Source organism: Halyomorpha halys, unplaced genomic scaffold, assembly GCF_000696795.3.
Source record: "Halyomorpha halys isolate HHAL.00 unplaced genomic scaffold, Hhal_1.1 Scaffold799.1, whole genome shotgun sequence".
NCBI classification, from domain to species: domain Eukaryota; kingdom Metazoa; phylum Arthropoda; class Insecta; order Hemiptera; family Pentatomidae; genus Halyomorpha; species Halyomorpha halys.
In genome coordinates this window covers 384670-403877 of record NW_027108683.1, presented here as the reverse complement: position 1 = coordinate 403877, position 19208 = coordinate 384670, and the positions used below count along the sequence as shown (strand labels likewise).

Genomic DNA, 19208 nt, shown 5'->3' with positions numbered 1-19208 from the left:
ATAATAATAATAGGTCTAACAAACCTGAAGGATCGCTGCCGATGCAACCACTCATTCTCTACATACTTATAATAATAAAAACTTACAGAACCTGAAGGTTCAATGCCGAGACCACCACTCATTCTCTACATACTTATAATAATATAAACTTACCGAACCTGAAGGTTCAAGGCCGATACCACCAATAATTTTCTACACAATAATAATAATAAAAACTTAGTGAACCTGAAGGCTTAATGCTGATTCCACATTCGCTGTCTACATAATAATAATAGGAGTGACCCATGGTAATAAAAATAGGAGTGACCCATAGTAATAACCAAATAAAAATTATGAGGGATATATTCCAAGGAGATTGCCTTAGCCCATTGTGGTTTTGTATGGCGCTGTTCCCATTAAGTCGGATACTATGGAGAAACCAGGTGGGCTACAAACTTAATACCAAGGACGAGGCAACCACTGTCAGCCACAACTGGTACATGGATGATCTTAAGCTATATGCAAAAAACAAACAACAATTACAAAGTATGAGTGAAATAGTATCATCCTATACCAAAGATATAAGTATGTTATTTGGACTTGATAAGTGCACGGTGCTGCATGTGAACAAGGGAAAGGTGGTCAATGCTCAGGACCTGTTGATAAATGAAGATGAGTGCGGGGAACTAGAGGCCAAAGAACAATATAAATATTCAGGTATACAGCAGCACCTCAAAATAGCTCGCAAGGATGTGAAACAAGAGCTAATAATAATGTTGAAAATGAGAATACGAAAAATATTAAAGACTCAACTTTCTGGAAAACAGAAAATCAAGCCCATAAATACTTGGGTCATACCAGAGCTCTGCTGCTGTAGTATACTTTGGTATATTACAGTGGTCAAACACCAGGCTACAAGAAATAGATCGTTTTGTAAGAACAACAAGAGCAGGTCCACCATATCATATCATCTAAATACAGACTTTATTTATCCAGGAAAGAAGGAGGACGAGGACTCATAAACATTGAAGAAGCGTGCCACAAGCAGGAATTATCTCTACGTCAATATTTCCATTCAAAACCACTAGTTTTTATCAGGCAATCGTTACAATGGATTATGGTCTGACTGCACTTAATCTGAGCAAAGGTGTTGAATCTACAATCATATCAGAAAATGAAGGACTGGCAGAATGGAAAAGCAAGTCTCTGCATGGGGATTCTACAGCCAACTGAACGAAGCCTTCATAGACAAAGAGAGATCAGTTAAATGGTTTAAAGCTGGAAGGCTATTTTCTGAGACAGAGGGATTTGTAGTTGCTATTCAAGATCAAGTGATTGCCACGAGATCACATAGGCAGCATGTTTTAAAAGACGCAACAACACTGGATAAGTGTCGATTATGCTCAATAACGCTCGAATCAATCCAACATATCACTGGTGGATGTGGAGTGCTGGCTGGTACTGAATATCTGCTGAGGCACAACAATGTGGCCAAAATTTTGCATCAGGCTCTGGCTGTAAAGTACAACCTAATTGAAGATAAGAGCCCTAATTACAAGTACCACCCAAATAGACTCCTCCAAAAAGGTTCTCTCAGGCTATATTGGGATGAATCAATTATTACAGACCATACAGTACGCCATAATAAACCAGATATCCTCCTTATTAATCTAAGAAAAAAGAAAGCGGAACTTGTTGATGTTGGGATCCCCAACGATAATAATGTAAGCTCCACTGTTGGAGAAAAACTGAGGAAATACTAGGAATGGGCAATAGAATTGAAAGAAAAATTGGAAGGTGTTAGCATTGCTCCATTCATAATATCAACGATTGGTCTCATACCAAAATCAACAGTGGCAGGCATGAATGGTTTGGGGGTGCCTATAGACGTGCTAAGAGAGGCTCAACAGTCAGTTCTCTTAGACAGCATGTATAGTGTGAAAAGTTTTAAATATTTAATCAAAGGAAAAATAAATAAAAATATGAAGGTGGTTGGATTTCTCGATCCCCCACCTGAGATACTCGACCCGCAATAGCGAGAAACACAGACCATGGTAATAATAAAGGCTTAGCGAACCCGAAGGTTTGATGCTGGTACCACCACTCGTTATCTATATATTAATACTAATAATAAAGAGTTAGTGAACCCAAAGGTTCGATGCCGTTACCACCAATTGTTTTCTACATAATAATAATAATAGTAGAGGCTTCACGAACCTGAAAGTTTCATATCGATACCACCAATCGCCCTCTACATTAAACCTTTCCACTTGTTTAAATGTATGCAACACATTTCTAATAACATAGTTTAGTGCTAGATTAAATAAGATAGTTGATCAAGAATCGCCTTAAAAAAAAAAAATGATAAATGTGATAAGATGAGAAAGATACCTTTGAACTGCAGATAGTTAAAGCTATTATAGAGTTTAAAATTACTTTCTTAGAATTTTATTTCTTAAAACAGCAGAGGTAATGTTTATGTTTAAACATATCATTACTGTTTCAAAGAATCTTTTTATACTTCCTATAGTGCTGCAATTTTTTTCCTGTTTAATTTCAATTTAGTGTATGTGTTTTTTTTTTATTTTTATCAATCTACACATATTACAAAACATTTAGGTTAAAACTAGAGGTCTCAACGATCATTGCTTGAAGAGAAATTAAATGTCTTAGTCATTAATTTTAAATGTCATTTAAGCAACTGTCACAACCATTTTAGTGCCATGGTAGCAATTATTGAAGTTACTGAAATGGTGGAAAATGTGTATAAGTAGTCTTCATGATATAATGAAATGAAAAATAGTTTATTTTCTTGAGGCTATGTCCCTTTAGAACAATTATAAGGTAATTTTAATTTTACAATAAAATAATTGGCCAAAGACAGTGTGCCTACACTTAATTAAAACTTATATTAAAATTTTATGTAAATAATTTTAGATACAGCAAAAAAAAAAAAAATAAATAGAAAACTAACTGATTAAATACATAAGAAATGAAACAAAAATGTAGTTACTAATTATCTGTCCTATTATAATATAGAATTAGAATGGTGAAGTAAAATATAGTTAAATAGAAGGGTCTTAAATGAGGGAAGGGTGGGTACATGACGTTTGTTTGGGGGAATGGAGTTCCAGTGAAATATTGCTCAGGTAAAAAATGATTTATCAAACGCAGCAGTTCAGTGAGGTGGAGGATAGATGATGGGACCTGGTAGTACGGAATTGAAGTGAGAATTTAAATTTAAGGTTATCTAGGATATAGGAAGGGCGTTGAGTACTAATTACTTGGAATAGAAAAAAAGCTAGGAAATACTGCCATCTGAAGGATGGATAGAACCACTTCAGCTCAGCGTAATACTGAATTATTCACATATCTCTGATGATCTCAAAAATAAATCATACTGCGAAATTCATAAGACGTTTAAATTTAGATTCAAGAATAACTGAGGGTCTACCATTTACCAGGAAACCTTAGTCAAAGTGGGGGAAAACAAGAGAGGAAACTAAGATTTGACGGGTTTTATGTGGAAGGAAATAGCGAATTCTATTGAATTGCTTCAGAATAGCCATGGTTCTACAGGAAATTTAGGTTATGTGTGGTTTCCAGGGTAAAGTTTGATGAAAAGTACTGTCACGCTAGATCAGATATGATATTTGAGAGTACACGTAGTGGCAGTGAAGCTACTGTTAGGTTAAAAGGTATTTGTTCTAAGGTTATTTAATGATTTATTTTTAAAATATTATTTCAAATAAATTTTTCCTATGTCTACTTTATACTCAACAATCAAAAGATACCTTATCCTTCAAAAATGCAAGCCACTAATAATTTTTAAGAAATTTCAACACATTAGATAAGTACAGTCAACTTGGCTTAATTAACATCTACTTTTACAAATATACTTAAAATTCTATTTTGTATGACCTATGATCTAGTCGTGTGTTAATTTATTCATTGAACTGTAAATAATTTTATATATAAACATGTAAATAGTATTATAATTGTAAATTTATTGATTGACTGGTCACCTCCTCTTTCCTCCACCTTTAATCTTTTTGTAAGGCCCGGTGGCTGGCCCCTAGTCCGGACTTACATACCTCTTTGTGCCTACAGGAATAGCACTCTTTAGAAGGAAGTTACCTTCCTGCAAAGCCTGGTGGCTGGTGGCATTCTGCCTTCATGTCTACAGACAGAGTACCCTGTAGAGTGAAGTTACCATCCTTACAGGACTTAAAGCTGGCGCCTGTAAGGCTCGTCCTATCTACTCAACTCCTAACCAGCTACCTTAGCTATTTGAGCTCACATTGTTGAGGCCTTCTTGTCAAGAGTACCTCACATTGTCAATTGGAGTCAGATCTTACACAACCACCTCGAGAGTCTAATACCTTTTTATAATTCTTGTTTATTTTCACTTTTCATTGTACATGTTATTTTTATTTTTTTAAATTTACTTTATTCAGTTTTGTATGAATTTTAAATCATACTTAGCCTCAACTTAGTTTACTTTTATTTCGTGTTATCTATTCGCTTACTTTGTTACCTTATTTTAGTTGTTTGCATATTTTTTAGCTCTGATGAAGCCCTGCAAAGTGATGCGAAAAATTGGCTCACATAAAATAGTTTAATTACTATTAGATTATTTTGTTTACCATACCCAGACTATGTTCCTTTTATATAAAAAAAAATTCAATTTGGAACATAAAACTTTAATTATAACAGTTTGTGAAAAAGATATAGTAAGCATCTTTGTATGAGAGAAATTGCTTCTTGGTTTAGTGAATCAGTGAGTACTGATGTGGTTAATGACTATTCAACAAAAATTTAGAATTTACATAATGTCTATTGGAAAAAAGACATCTTAAACTGTGGCGATGCGGCATAAGTTTTTACAGGTCTGCAAATAATATTAAGGGACTGAAAAACAAAACTTGCAGAGCAGAGAAATTTCATTTGGTGATAAAGCAGTGGAATGGAATACATGAATCACAATTATAAGAAAGAAATATTTTTTTACGTTGGTATTTCACTGCATTTTCCAAGTTTAGCTTTTTTTTTATTTCTTTAATTTTTACTCTATTTTAAACTTTTTTTCTTATAACCAGACACTTCTAGTAAATGGTCAAATTTTCTTTCCCCAGTGATATCCGTTTAAAAAAGTTTTACTGTACATACTATTAGTGGATATAATAGAAATACCTTTGTTTGATGTAGAGTTCTAACATTTGCTCAGACATTCCTTAGAATGGAACCCTGCTCCATTAAAAGGACGCAACTTAGTCCATCATAAATATTTTGATGAATTTAATAATTAGTTATATAATCTTTTGGTTTTGGGGTTTGGGAGAAAAACAAAAACTTCTTTGATGAAATATGTAATTATTTTTTAAGGCTCCAATTCCAAGACGAGTTTCCACCTACACATTAAGAAGAATAGCGCCTACCAAGAAAACTGTATTTGTGAGTAAATTAGGAGATAAAGATATTATTGAAGAGGAAGATATTGATGATATGATTGTGGAAGGGGTAAGAAAAACATTTTGAACTTCTATGTTTTACGCACAATATGAAATATACTGTAATAATTTAGTGGATTTTTTGAGGAAGAACATTGAAGGAACTCCGCTGAATCAGCTTAAATTTTTATGAAAGAAGTTTGTCCACAACTGGAATAACCTTATTTAAGTTGTTTCTGTTCAGATTTTTTTATCACTTCCATCGAGCATTATTTTCAAATCAGAATTGCAAAAAAATAAATAATTTCCCATTGTTTACAAAAGATTTAATCTATTTTTACCTATTATCTAATAGAATGTCTTATCTAACAGAACTTACCTTTTTCTTCTCTGTGATCAGCAAAAAAAACACAAATAAACAAACGAATTATTTATTTGTGCCAACATTTCGACCTGAATTTCAGGTCTTCATCAGGGCTATAAATACAAAAAAACAACAACCATCACTCAGAGAGGAAAAAAATAAATAAATAATAGACTAAAAATTTGTAAATATACATAATAATGGAATGAAAATGTAAATTATTTGATTAATAACTATGGACAAAGACAGTATTAGATTGATAAAATTATTATTTATATACATAAATGTGAGTAATAAATAAATGATACAGTGGATAGTAATGTCATATTGATGAGTAACATTAAAAACCTTATAGTTATATAGATGAGTATAAATAATTAGTTAAATTAATAATGGAGCATATGAAAAAACAATATTGTAAAAGGAAAGATCAAGAGATAAGAAGAAATATATAAAGAATAGGGAATGAAGAAAGTAAGAAATACGGGAGTAAGGTTATAGGGAGAGAATCAAGGCTACACTGTTTTAAATTGTAGGAAATGCCTCTAGAGTGCAGGTGGGCAAAAGGCGTTAGATAAACAGAAATAATAGTCAAAAGATCATAGAGATAAAATAGTTAATGTGAGAGTAAAAAAAAAAAAAAAAAAAAAAAAAACCATAAAAAGGGGTATAAAGTAAAATAATGAGAGCCCAAAAAGTAATAAACTGTATCATTATGTAAAGGGTATGTAAAAACGGATATTTTAAGGGAGAGTATGTAAAAACAATGTTATAAAAAAGAAGAAGAAATACGGAGAATAGAAAATAAGAGATATAAGGTAAGAGAGAAAAATAACTTACAGTTTTAGGCAGAGATTCCTGGTAAACTGTTTGAAATTGCAGGTATATTTGTTAGAGTGCAGGACGACAAAGGCTTTAGATTAACTGAAATCTAACGGTCAAAAAATGAACATTGAGATAAAAATAGTTAATAAGAGATTAAAACATATAAAAAGAATTAAATGTAAAATTATGAGAGTCAAAAGGAATTAAAATATATAAATTATGTAGTGGGTGTGTAAAAGGGATAATTAAAAAAAAAATTATATATTATATATGTGTATAAGATTATAGGTGTTTTAATAAATTAATAATTTGGGAATAGGCTAGGGACAGGTTTTGTTTGTCAGTTTTGTGATTAACTGGGGAAGAATCTAATTGTATACAAATATTTTCGGATAACAGTCATTTATCTTGGTTAGGAACGGTGGCTAAAATGGAAGTATTATCAAAATCAAAAGAGTGGTTGAATGATAAGCAATGTTCAGATAGTTTAGAAGCAGTGAAGTTACGGAATACTAGTGTTGGGTTATGCAGTCTTTGAGTAAATTTTTAGTTTCGCCAATGTAAGATGCGTTACAATAAGGAGTAGAACAAGTGGAACAAGGTGTAGGCACATATGTGGATTGAACACATAGAAGTTGTGTCATTTTTTCGTTGTAATCAGAACAATCCATTATTACAGTCTTGTTACCTTTATCAACCTTGGTGATAATAATGCCATCATGAGATCTAAGGAAGGATCGAGTGAACGAGAGGTCTTTAAAAAAAAAGGGGGGAGAAAATTTGGAAGAAAAATATGGAGGGTGTTGGAGGTAATCGGAGATGATATTACAAATGGAGATATATGATAACTCTTTACTATTGTTGGAATGATGACAGAGGGGGTCATTGTGAATGTATTCTAAGTCTGTGAGAAGTTCTGATAAAATTTTCAGTGAAGAGTTGGATATAGAGAAATTCGGGCCTAGGCTTAGAATGTTCAGTACATTTGAGGTAATGTCTGTTGATGAGATATTATGGACCCAATTTTCTTGACCTTCCAGATAAATTTTACTTATTAGTGATTTTTCGAGTCAGAGCTAAAAAAAAAATATTAAACCTTTTAAACTATTTTTTTAAATTATCGTAAAAGATTAATCATTTTTTAAAAATGCAAAATCAGTTTTGCCAAGTTTGGAAAAATGTGCCAGATGTGGAAGATTTTCAAAATAATTTATAGAATTTAGAACACTTTTTTACTAACAAAAGAATGTGGAAATAATTAAATATAACCATTATAATATATTTTGTTATAAGAAATTAGTTAGTCAATATGAAAGAAAAAGTAAGGAATTTTCGTAATATTATTAACTTATAATTATGTATTTGATTAAATTGATTTAATTGAACTAAGTATTTAAATAGACAAATTGCAGGTAGATGATATTCCTCCTTTGGTTAAAGATTATAAAATTGATGAATCTCAATCAATTTTGGCTCAAATGAAAATGTACGATGCTGTAAGTACCCTATATGTTGTGTGTTTAATAGTAAATTTTTTTAAAAACTTTTTAATAATTACTGAATTTATCTTATGTTTAGGGTGAAAGGAATCTGAACAAACTAATAAGTACTGATCAAGCCGAGTTTATCGATTTCACCATAGAAGAAGTAAGTATTACGCAAATTATTATTATTTATTATTCTGTGGGCAACAGACCATGGAGGCCTAAGTCCTCGCGCGATGTATTTCCCAATATTAGGATGTAATATTCCCAGTATTAGGAAATACATTGCGCGTTTCTTGATGTGTTTTTTTCACGGGGCGGGTATGTCACTCCCACGCAAATTTTTTGTGAGTGCCACCCATTGGCATATTTCTTTAAAAAGTCAGAATTTAAAATTAGTTCTACTCTCAACTGAATTGGATTAAACTAGGAATACTGTGTCCTCTTCTTTAGCTTTATATAATTTACCATAATTTTTTTTTTGTTTAATCAATAACAGCAAGACTGCAATTTTATACAGTTTGTTAGTTTAATTTTTTCTTATAACCACGAATAAACAGTCAATAAATAAATGATATTTTATGTTAATTTTGTACTTACTAAATATGTCATAATAAAAATTATCTGAATAATTAATAAACTTTAACTTTATAATAATAATTATGTTTTAAATTAAAATGTGCAATTTATAAAATTTAATTAATTATTATAAATTTTATTATTTCCGGAGATAATTTTGATTATGGCATGTTAAGTAAGTACAAAATAATTTTAAAATACTCATTTATTTATTAACTGTTTTTTAAGTACTAATTAAAAATGAAACTAGTAAATAATTGTATACAATTATAGACTTTTTTTTTTAAACAGTGAATATAAAACTGAAGAAGGGGATACATTATCCCCGAAACATTGCAGAAGAGAAAAAATGTGTGGATTTAGAACATTGTGTTGTTATTTATGATTTTTTTTGACATTAAGGCCATTTTAATTTTTTTATATTTATGAATTTTTATTTTAAATTATTATTTTTGTGGCACAAAAAAAAAAAAAAAAAAATAATTTATTTATATATAAATAAATATTTTTTTCTCTCTTAATAAAGTAGTGGACAGGATATAATAAAATTAATAATAGACTCGTTTAGAAATATAGGTGCGCCAAGGAAAATATACATTTTCACATATGTGAGTGAAAGTAGAGGACAAAATGGGATAAAATCGATAAATAACCAACCAGGTACTCAATTATGCCTTAACACAGATTTAACTCCTGATAGATTAACAGACTTAAAACCAAATTTGTTCCCCTGACGTCTAAAACAAACCATGCAATTGTGATAAAAATTTTCGATTCCAAGGACCTAAATTTTGATTATTTTCTGCATGAATAAAATGTTTCCCTACCTTTGGTAATGAGGAAGCAAAATATGTAATTAAAAATAAATCTTTTATTAAATTTTATATCTTCTTTCCTTCACTTGAAAAATTAATCAAATATTACTAAATAAAAATTTTGTTTGATAAATTATAGATTTTGCTAAATAAATTAAACCTTCCCTTTCATCAGAGATGATCAATTGTTGGTTGTATTTTTATATAACTGGGTTTCTTATTACTAGCCTAAAAGTAAAGGTCAATTTACAATATTTATTCCGTTGACATAAAATATTATAAGGTGTAAATTAATATATGTTCCGGCCACTTTTATTCCATTACCCCAATTCTATTAATTCCAAACTCACTGTATTTCAACAGTGTAAGAACCTCTAAGTGAGCTGTTGCTAGGAGAGGTAATTCCCAACTACTACAGTATAACCTCTTTGGATTAGAGATAACAGTATGATGGCGATCTTACCTAGTTTGGTGTGTTAGTTTTCTTACCTAGTGTGTCATTTATTTTTTACTTTTTTTCACCTTGACAATTTTGTGAATTCTTTACTGAAACCACAAGCGGAGAGCTGCCAATACTGCTGCCTAAGAGACCTGTCCTGCACCTGGCGTACCAGTGCTGCCTTACTAAAGAGGTCAGTCATGGTCACCCATTTGTAACCCTTTCATGTAAATGTTTAAATTTGTAAATCCTTGAGCGGTGCATCTGTGGTGGATGTCTTCTCCTGTCTTCCTTAATGTGGATATCTGTCATACTTAGTGGGTAGACAAACCTAGCAGCTTCCTACAACCTCCAATATAGTCTTCCTCTTCCTCCACCAAAAGTATCTTCTCTTTAAGGCCTGCATAGTCTCAGGAATTCCGTGGTGATTTGTCTTACCCTGATGATAACGCTAGGGTGACTTCTCATTGTTATTCTTCTTCTAAAATGGTTTCCACCATCAGTTTTCAATGGACGAATGTCCTGTACATTCCTATCTGTTCATCACACCATAGTCACATAATCTTCTCCCAAACTGTTTCATTCCCGACGTATAGGTAATGCTTTTCTCCAGGCTTTGAAGCATTATTCAACGTTCTACAGATTTGGTCATTCTTCACGCCTGGATGCGACCAGATCGTCATTATTTTATTTTTTCCATACTCACTATATTTAATTTTGGTCATTCTGGTGGTTTTGGTCTTCCAAATAATTGGCCTATTCTTGTCGCTAATTATTTCCTCCATTTCCTCTTTTTCTCCTGGTCTCTCTTCTGTTACACTCTCTTATTCAAAGATTCTTTTCTATCATCTTCTTCCGTTTCATCCTGTTCCTTCCTCTCTAGGCATTCATTTATGCAGAAACTGTATCATGACACTGGAGGGTTCCCCATTTTCTTGTGCAATGGTATTTGTGGTTACAGCTCGAGACAACCAATCGGCCACCACAGTTTTTCTTTGCCCAGTTTATGTATAACCTTCATGTTATATTGCACAAGAAGCTCCTTCCTGCAAGTTATCCTGGCTGACGATTCCTTTAGCTTTCCCACTCACTGGAGTGGTCAGGGGTCAGTATGTACCTTGAACCTTCTGCTAAACACATATGGTCTTAAGTGATCGAGGGCCCACACTATTCCCAGGAGTTCTCGCTCCATTACGCTGTATCTAGTTTCCGTCTCTTTAAGCCATCTGCTGGCGTACGCCACTGGGCACTCTCCCCCATCGCCCTCCTGAGACATTGCATTGTGCATGTTCTCTCGCATCTGTGGTTATTGTGAATTGCCGATTAAAATCTGGAAAAGCTAGTATCGGCTCTTGCTGCAACCTCTCCATGCACCGTCTGATATTGTACTCCATCATCAGGGTGGCGATCATCTTCCTGCCTTTCTTGAGTAGGCTGTTGAGTGGAACGAGATACTCCACCTTTTCTGGTACAAACCTCTGGTAATAATTGTAATCCCTAACAACCTTCTAATTCCTTTTATGTCACTAGGTATCACCATTTTCTGTATAGCTGTAACTTTATCTGCATCTGGTTTTAATCCCTCCCTAGAAATCGTGTGACCCATAAATTTTATTTGCTTCTGCCCCAGATCCAACTTTTCCCCTAACAATTTGAGCCCAAAATGTCTGATTCTCTGGAACACGCTATTTAAGTGTGCTACCTGTCAACCTCATTCTTACTAAACACTAGTCATCCATGTATATCCGACATACGGATTCATCAATTCCTCTCAGAAACTCGTCCATCAGGCATTGAAAGGTTATGGGGAATTTTTGAGACCAAACACAACATCCTTGTAAACTCTTAGTGACCCCTCTCAAAAGTAAATGCCGTCTTTTGTTGATCATTAGGGTGTATTTTAATTTGATGATACCCAGCCTTCAAGATCGGAATCTTCTCATCTATCGTATTATCATTTAGCTTCCAGTAGTATATCACGATCCAGTACGTCTCGGTATTTTCGCCTGATATTCTTTTTCACTGCCCACAAGGGACTATTGTACTGTCAATAATGATTCCCTGACATTTTAAACTTTCGAGTTCTTCCTGGATGTGGTGACGTAGTGCCTGTACCCATCTCCTCTCCTTTACATATGTCACCCTGTCCTGCTGTTCTACTCAGTCAGCTGACATCGAAATAACAGACTTATTATTTAAAAAAATTAATTTTGTTTTTCCTCAAAGTCACCATGATTAATTTTCTTATTATCTATCCTCCTGTTTTATCTAATCTAATGATACTAAAAATAAATTATTTTAATAAAAATAATAAATAATAATTTAGTATTTAATATTCGATCGATGTACGAAAAAAAAAAGCGACAAATATTTATGTCCGATGAAGAGAATACTGGAACTACTAAGATTAGCAAATTTATTTTTCCTCTAATAAGATAAAATATAATAAAAATTATTTTTGTCTGACTAATGACTCTAATTTTGTTAAACAATACCCATCAGTAAACACTATTTTCAACCTTCCCTCCTCTGGGTTAATTTTTGGTTTTCTTAAAAATTTGGGATTTTTGGAATCCTGCCATAGTTAAATGCTCTGTCGTTATGTCAGCAGGTCAGGTAAGGATTTATTCCACCCCATTGAGATTAATAATTCTGTTGGGCCAACAAAAACTATTTATTATTCACCAATTTCCCCCCCCCCCACTTTACAGGGCTAGTAAACAACATAACAAACTCTGGTCTAACGAATAAACAGAAGAATTTTCTTAGTTCATATTATCCTCAAAATATGTTGCCAAAATAGTAATGAAACTGTTATGATAAATTTGTATTCTTTGCTTGATAGCTAATTATATAAAAAAAAATAAAAAATTGTTTGAGGGTAAACAGATGATCAGCATTGAGGTCTGCAAATTTATTTTTTTACAGGACAAAGAGATGGAGGAAGATGTTGATAAGCCTGTTCCGGAAGATAGAGAAGAAATACTAGCTTTGAATAAAAATCTTTTAAAATTGAAAGCTGACGAGTTAGACCTACCAAGCTTTACTGACGATGATGGTTATGAGGAGGTAATTTATATTATTATTTTGAATAAATTGTTGTATGAAAACTGTTTATTTTAGATATCACTTTTAAATTGAAAAATAATAAGTACTCTCGACAAAAAAACATTGTTTTAATGAACCTCAACGTTATGTAATAAATTGCAAATATAGTGTTCAGATGAAATAGAATGGATTCTATGAACAACAGAAAACAAACTGAAGCTCCAAGTTAAATTTGGTTTAATTTTATATGGAGAATATGGTCAGTAATGCACACAAGTAAAACTTATTTCTGACTGCACCTCTGACCATTTTCTCACATTAAATTTAAGGTAAACAATAAACACTTGGTTTAATTTATTGTGATAATTGGTCTATCATTGAAGTTAAACTTTAAAAATAAATAAATGATAAAACTAAACAAAGGAAAGAAATAACAGAGATGAAAATTTGACTTGAACAAAACATAATGTTTCCTTTATTCAATAAGTTAAAATAAAACCTATATAAATTATTAAATGAATATTTGAGCTCAATTTTATATAATTACAATAAAATATAGTATAAAAACAACTAAATTTAAAATGCACATAAAATATAACTTAATCAGAGTTATTAAGGTATGGTAAGTTTGTAGGAAATGAATAAATCCTACGGATTCTCATATTTGTTGGTAAACATAAAAAGTAAACAATATTTATGACTAAAGATAAAGGATAGTGAACTTGAAGAATACTCTTTTTGTTAATAAACAGTTTTTTTTTTTACTTTTCTCAATTCTAAATCCAGTATTAATCTGTTTAGCAATGGAAAGACATCATCTTGAGCCAGAAGTTCGCAATATAATTGTGAGGATGAGCAATCAAGGGTATTGGCAAATGGATATCGCCGATGCTGTTGGCATCTCTCAGAGTGTGGTCTCCTGGGCTTTCGGAGAAGCCCCAATAGGAGTTTTTTTTTTGTATTCCCCCTTCCTCGTCATTTCAGGCATACAGGGCTCAGTAGCAGTGGGGTAGAGCACTATGGTTACACATGCCACTGCTAACCATAATGATCAATTTTATTTTACAATGGGGATAACATTTATTTTATTTATTGGGATACATTTTTATTTGAACTATGGTGCAGCTCAGCGCTTGGGTGAGTGTCTTTTAGATGGAGCTGCACCTTATCCACCTACATCTGTCTGGGTGCCTCTTCCAGCATACAACCTGGTCCAGCCCTCCTAATCTGTCTGTATCTGCTTCTTCACCTTCATCTTCTTGTATTGGTGGCTCACCGACACTGGATGGTTGAGCCATTTCCAACGTAAAGTATATCGAGCCGACCACTTCCTTCCACCCGTAGATGAACACCCTGAAGAAGGAATAATTCTCTTCCTCCATGAAGGGGATGGAGGGAAGTCTGACTCAGTGAGAGCGAATATTCCACTTATCCTCAACAACCTGACACGATGTCCTTCTATGGCAGTGCAATCCAAAACTACATGCTCTGTAGTTCCAGGGACTCGAAACGTAGGGCATCAAGATTGTTATTACTACCAGATGGGACTCTTCTCATAGTGTTCTACAGATCCTAAATGAAGTGCCGAATGGTTTGTGTTGATATGGGCCTTAGCAGATAATTCGGCACTTCATTTGGGATCTGTAGGACACTATGAAAAGGCCGAATGTTCTGCCAAGGCCTATATCAACACAAACCATTTGTAATCATTTGTGGGAAGTTGGTCTAATATCTTATGCTTCTTTAAGACAACCTGCTGCAAAAGCATCACCGACGACTGTGGTGTCGTGGACACCTAAATGAGGATACAAATTAAAATGCTGTTATGTTTACAGTCATCTTGTTTCTGTATTCTCAGCGTCAGCAGGCACTGAATAATCTAAGGAGAACAGGGGATGGGTGCACTGCCACAATTTGTGTTCCCTTCAGTGCAGTCTAGAGGTGGGAGTATAGGCTGATATCTGTTTAGGTAGTTGATGGTGTGGGCTGATGTATATTTAGGTATCTGATGGTATGGGTTGACATCTATTTAGGAAGGCGGACTCTACTCCATTTTGTGGACAGTAATTTCACTGTAGTTCAATATATTCAAGAAATTATAGAGAAGTACATCCCTCAAACCAGGGCCATAATTATACCAAGATATCTGTTTTCTTTACGATGATACTACAACTAACAGCTCTAGCGACATTCGATTTGGATAAGATCCCGTGGCATTCGTGAATGATTAAAATGAAAAAAAAATCCAAATAATGAAGTCTACAATCTTTTTATTCCTTGTATAGTTCATATTTAAGGGTTTTTAAAGATTACTAAAAGAATCTGACTTACCTGAAAACAATTTTTTTGGTCCTCTTTCTTGGGAGCCTCTTGTGGTTTTTATGATTGTTTATACATTTGTACTCATATAATTGGACCAGCAATATATTTTTCTTATTCTGTTTTAGAAAACAAATCGATTTGTATATAATATTTAAATTCAAACAGAGTGAAGGCAAGAAACGATACTATAAAAAATGGCTAAACGTATACAAAGTATTTGTTTTCTCAGCTTCTAGAGCGCATTGGCGAAAACCTTCAGACATGCTGAATATTTGTTGACCTAATATTACCAAAAATGAAGTTTCATTGAAATCATCAGTACTACCATGCCTCCTTTCTCTTGTAAATAAATCTAAAATATACATTTCTTTGGTATTATAATTTTTTAAAGTGATAATGAAGTCTTTGACTGGAAATTCTGGCAATGGGAAAATGCTTCATTCCAATAACTAACTCAAATATACTTACAGAACAGTTATTTTTTGTTTAGTGGTTTCATCTGAACCTGGAACTAAACTGAGCAATTCAACTACCTTTGAAACACATTCAGTACAAAATAATAAAAAAAAAAATGTTCTAAGATATGCTACTATTTTATTAATGTATAACAAATTTTATTTTGAATGTCCAAAATATTTTAAGATTAATTTGTGTTTAATATTTTATTCATTTCAATTATTTTTAGGAAGATTCATTTGATATGGAGACTAAAGGAAAAGATATGCATAATCTTTTGACAAGACTTGTTGATAATATTTTCGAAGCTGATATTAAAACTGCAAGGAGGATAACTGCTGAAGTAAGTTTTCTGTTATAGTCTATGATCATAATTTATATATTTTTTTCAAATCAATTTGTTTTTGTTGTGATTCTGGGCAGGTGAAGTTATAGAAAATTTAAATATAGAAAAGTGCATGATGGTAGAGTAAAATTAAATGGAAATTGGATTTTATAATTCGCTTAATTCTAGGTTTTAACAAAAATGGTTATACCTAAAATAAGTTTATTTAAATTTTAGTATAGAATCTACTTATTAAAATTATTCTTTAAAATATAAGCTATCATTGTCTGTTGTGCTATGTTACATGCATTTTGTTTAAGGGATGATAATTATTGAAGATAATTATCCAAAGTTATTTATATTAATTGATTTAACTTAATGAAGTTTTAAAACTTTTATAATTGGATATATTTTCTAAATACTTATTGAGTGTTTAGCAATTCGTAATTGTACATTAATTGAATATCATAAATGTTGAGTATTCATGATATATAGAGTGGTATTGGAAGTAATAAAGGAAGTAAAGGGAGTATTTATTTAACTTCTTAATTATATAAATGAATTTAATTATAATAATAGAAATGACTCAGATAGACTGTATTGGCATTGGATATTTTACATACTAACTGCGTTGGTTATATGTTTTTTTTAAATTTAATAATTTTAAGGCATCAGCCACTTATGGGTCATTATTGCCTTAATTGTGAATTGAAATGTGAAATTTTGAATTAATTAAAAAATTGTTGTGAATTGAATTAATTGAAATGTGAAACTGCTGCCACATGGGAATCTGGTGAAATTTAATTAAATGTTTGGTAGAGTTAGGAATAATGGAGAAACTTAAGCAGTTTGTTTATTATCCTGCAAGATGAAATGGAGATCTACTGGTAAACCATATAAAGATTTGAGGGAGTCATATGCTTTGTTTAACAGTAAGTTACGTTCCACAAGTTAGGCATATAGTTGGAGAATCGCTGGCCATAGTACAACCATGGGTCAGGTGTATATGACCTATTTGAAGGCGCGTCACAATCACCGGTTATATGTTTAATGTGTTGGTCTATTGTCCATTTGTCTCTATCTCATAAGGCCATCTCTTCAGAAGTCCGTCGAAGATCTAGGCATAAATCTAGTCAACCAGCCGCTAAGTGTCCAATGTTTTTTTAAGTCTGTCCCTTCCTTGTTCCCCCATTTTTCATAAGAGGGATGAGTTATCTCTTCAATTCTTTCAAAGGCAGAAATTCTACATCAGGGCTCTCTTTTGGAGCATATACTGGTTACCAACCTATTCTAACCATGGTGGCGGGGGTTGAGTTTCAATTTTGTGAGACTGCCATAGAAATGAAAGTCGACCCCTTTCCTCCCTCCCCTCGCACTGGATTAGAACCAGCACTGCTGCAGTCACGAGCCAGCCAGCTCTCTAACTTGCTTAGTTACAAACTCTTTAATTCCAATTGGCCAAAGCAGGTTACTTCTCTTTTAGAACACCATGCACTCTCTGTACTACTGAGTTGTTCACAGTAAAGCTCAGTGTCAATACTCCTCATCTAAACCAAACTGAGCAATATTCAAAATTGTTCTCATATCGAGGATTGAACTGGAATTTCGACATTTTCAGTGAAATTTATAAAAAGGAATGAAAGCCGGAGACAGTCAGTACATATACTTAAATAAAGGATTAGTCAAACTAAGTTGAGATATATGCATTGTTACTATATTGGAAGAAGATAGTCGGAGTGGCAGTCAATAAAGGTATCAAAAAACTGGATATAAGATAGGAATGAGTGAGTCTCCTTTGACCTATTCTCAGTCTAGTCATGACATGATCTCTTCTCAATGACATTTACAGCAGGGGCACATTTCATAATGAATTACAAACTAATACTATGAGTCTTGTAGCTTGTACTTTGTACTTTGTTGGTACAATTTTGTATAATAATAAGTAAGTACAAAATATGTGTTATATAATCGAAGGTACTTGAAAAATATTGGAATGTTATAACTTATTTGCAGTTATTATCAAAAGGTCTGTTCCAACAGCTTCTGGCTGCCTGGAATTGTACAGAACATGCCCAGTGCAGGTTTTGGGAGGCAAAACCCCGTTCTAAGCATGCTCCATACGGTTCCAGACAGTCAGAAGCAGTTTTTGGAACAGACTTAAAGACTTGTCAATTGTGAAAATAAGTGACACATGCGAACTCCTTTTCTAACGTTGGTTTATGTGATGGTCAGAAAAGTCTTAAATTATAGCCTTTTATGGACATTGTTTGTTTTTGCAAGTAAAAGTTCATTTTTTTAAAAAACAGCGTTAGTAAATTAACTAGAAACTTCTTAGTATTTACATCTGTTGTCTGATACATCATTTCATGTATCATTTTAATATTGTTCATTTGTTTTATTGAACCAAAAAGCAAGCTAACCAATTCTCATTGTCTATAATAAATACGTTATTCAAAACAAAACCAAGATGAATAGTGGCCATGTTGAGCTGATCCAAATATTTTAAAAACTTATTTTATTTCCCATAATAATTGAAAATATAGTAAATTTAAGAAAAAAATGTAAGTAAAGAAATAGTGCTAAAGAATAATATTCAGAAAGTAAATCATTTGCAAAAATCCAAAAATGTTGTGCGACAATCGATGCTTATATGGAACATCGAGACAGGTTTTGGTTTTTGGCAATTCTTTCATTGTTTGGGTGTAGTTGGGAAATAATGTTTCCAGGATGAGGAGGTCCTCATCAATTTCTGTCTTGCAACGGTGGACATCTTGAAAAAGGAAGACAACCAAGAGTCACCCAAGAAGAATAAGGGACACTTTGTTTGGATCGCCTAACAACACACTTTGGTGGATGAGAAGTAACTAAAAAACTGGAAGAGGACCAATACTTTGTTTTGTTAGTGTTTGTTTACTGAAAGATTGTCAGCAGTCACTATTAGTTAATTAAGGAAATCATCAAAAGAATATTGTGAAATTGGTTAGTTTTGTTATACCTAAATTTAAATACATGTGTAAAAGAGATATTAATTTAATTAAGTGTTAATAGTAAAAATGTCTGTTTCTGATTGCCTAGAAACCCGCCCTGAGATTAAGAGTCTATTATATTATAAAATTCTATTA

At 32.6% G+C, this 19208-nt stretch overlaps 1 protein-coding gene across 6 annotated transcripts in view; it reads left to right on the top strand.

The window, feature by feature from the left end:
* Nucleotides 1–19208, top strand: part of LOC106686233 (uncharacterized) — a 111967-nt gene that overhangs the window by 83603 nt on the left and 9156 nt on the right. For 4 of the 6 annotated variants that reach the window (XM_024361664.2, XM_014429418.2, XM_014429417.2 and 1 more), the window contains 5 exons: nucleotides 5365–5499; nucleotides 8031–8114; nucleotides 8197–8265; nucleotides 12864–13004; nucleotides 15991–16104. In XM_024361664.2, the coding sequence (XP_024217432.1) occupies nucleotides 5365–5499; nucleotides 8031–8114; nucleotides 8197–8265; nucleotides 12864–13004; nucleotides 15991–16104 (543 nt within the window). Of the gene's footprint in view, nucleotides 1–5364; nucleotides 5500–5580; nucleotides 5701–8030; nucleotides 8115–8196; nucleotides 8266–12863; nucleotides 13005–15990; nucleotides 16105–19208 lie in introns of those variants that run through there. The other 2 variants (XM_024361666.2, XM_024361667.2) reach the window with 2 other exon arrangements.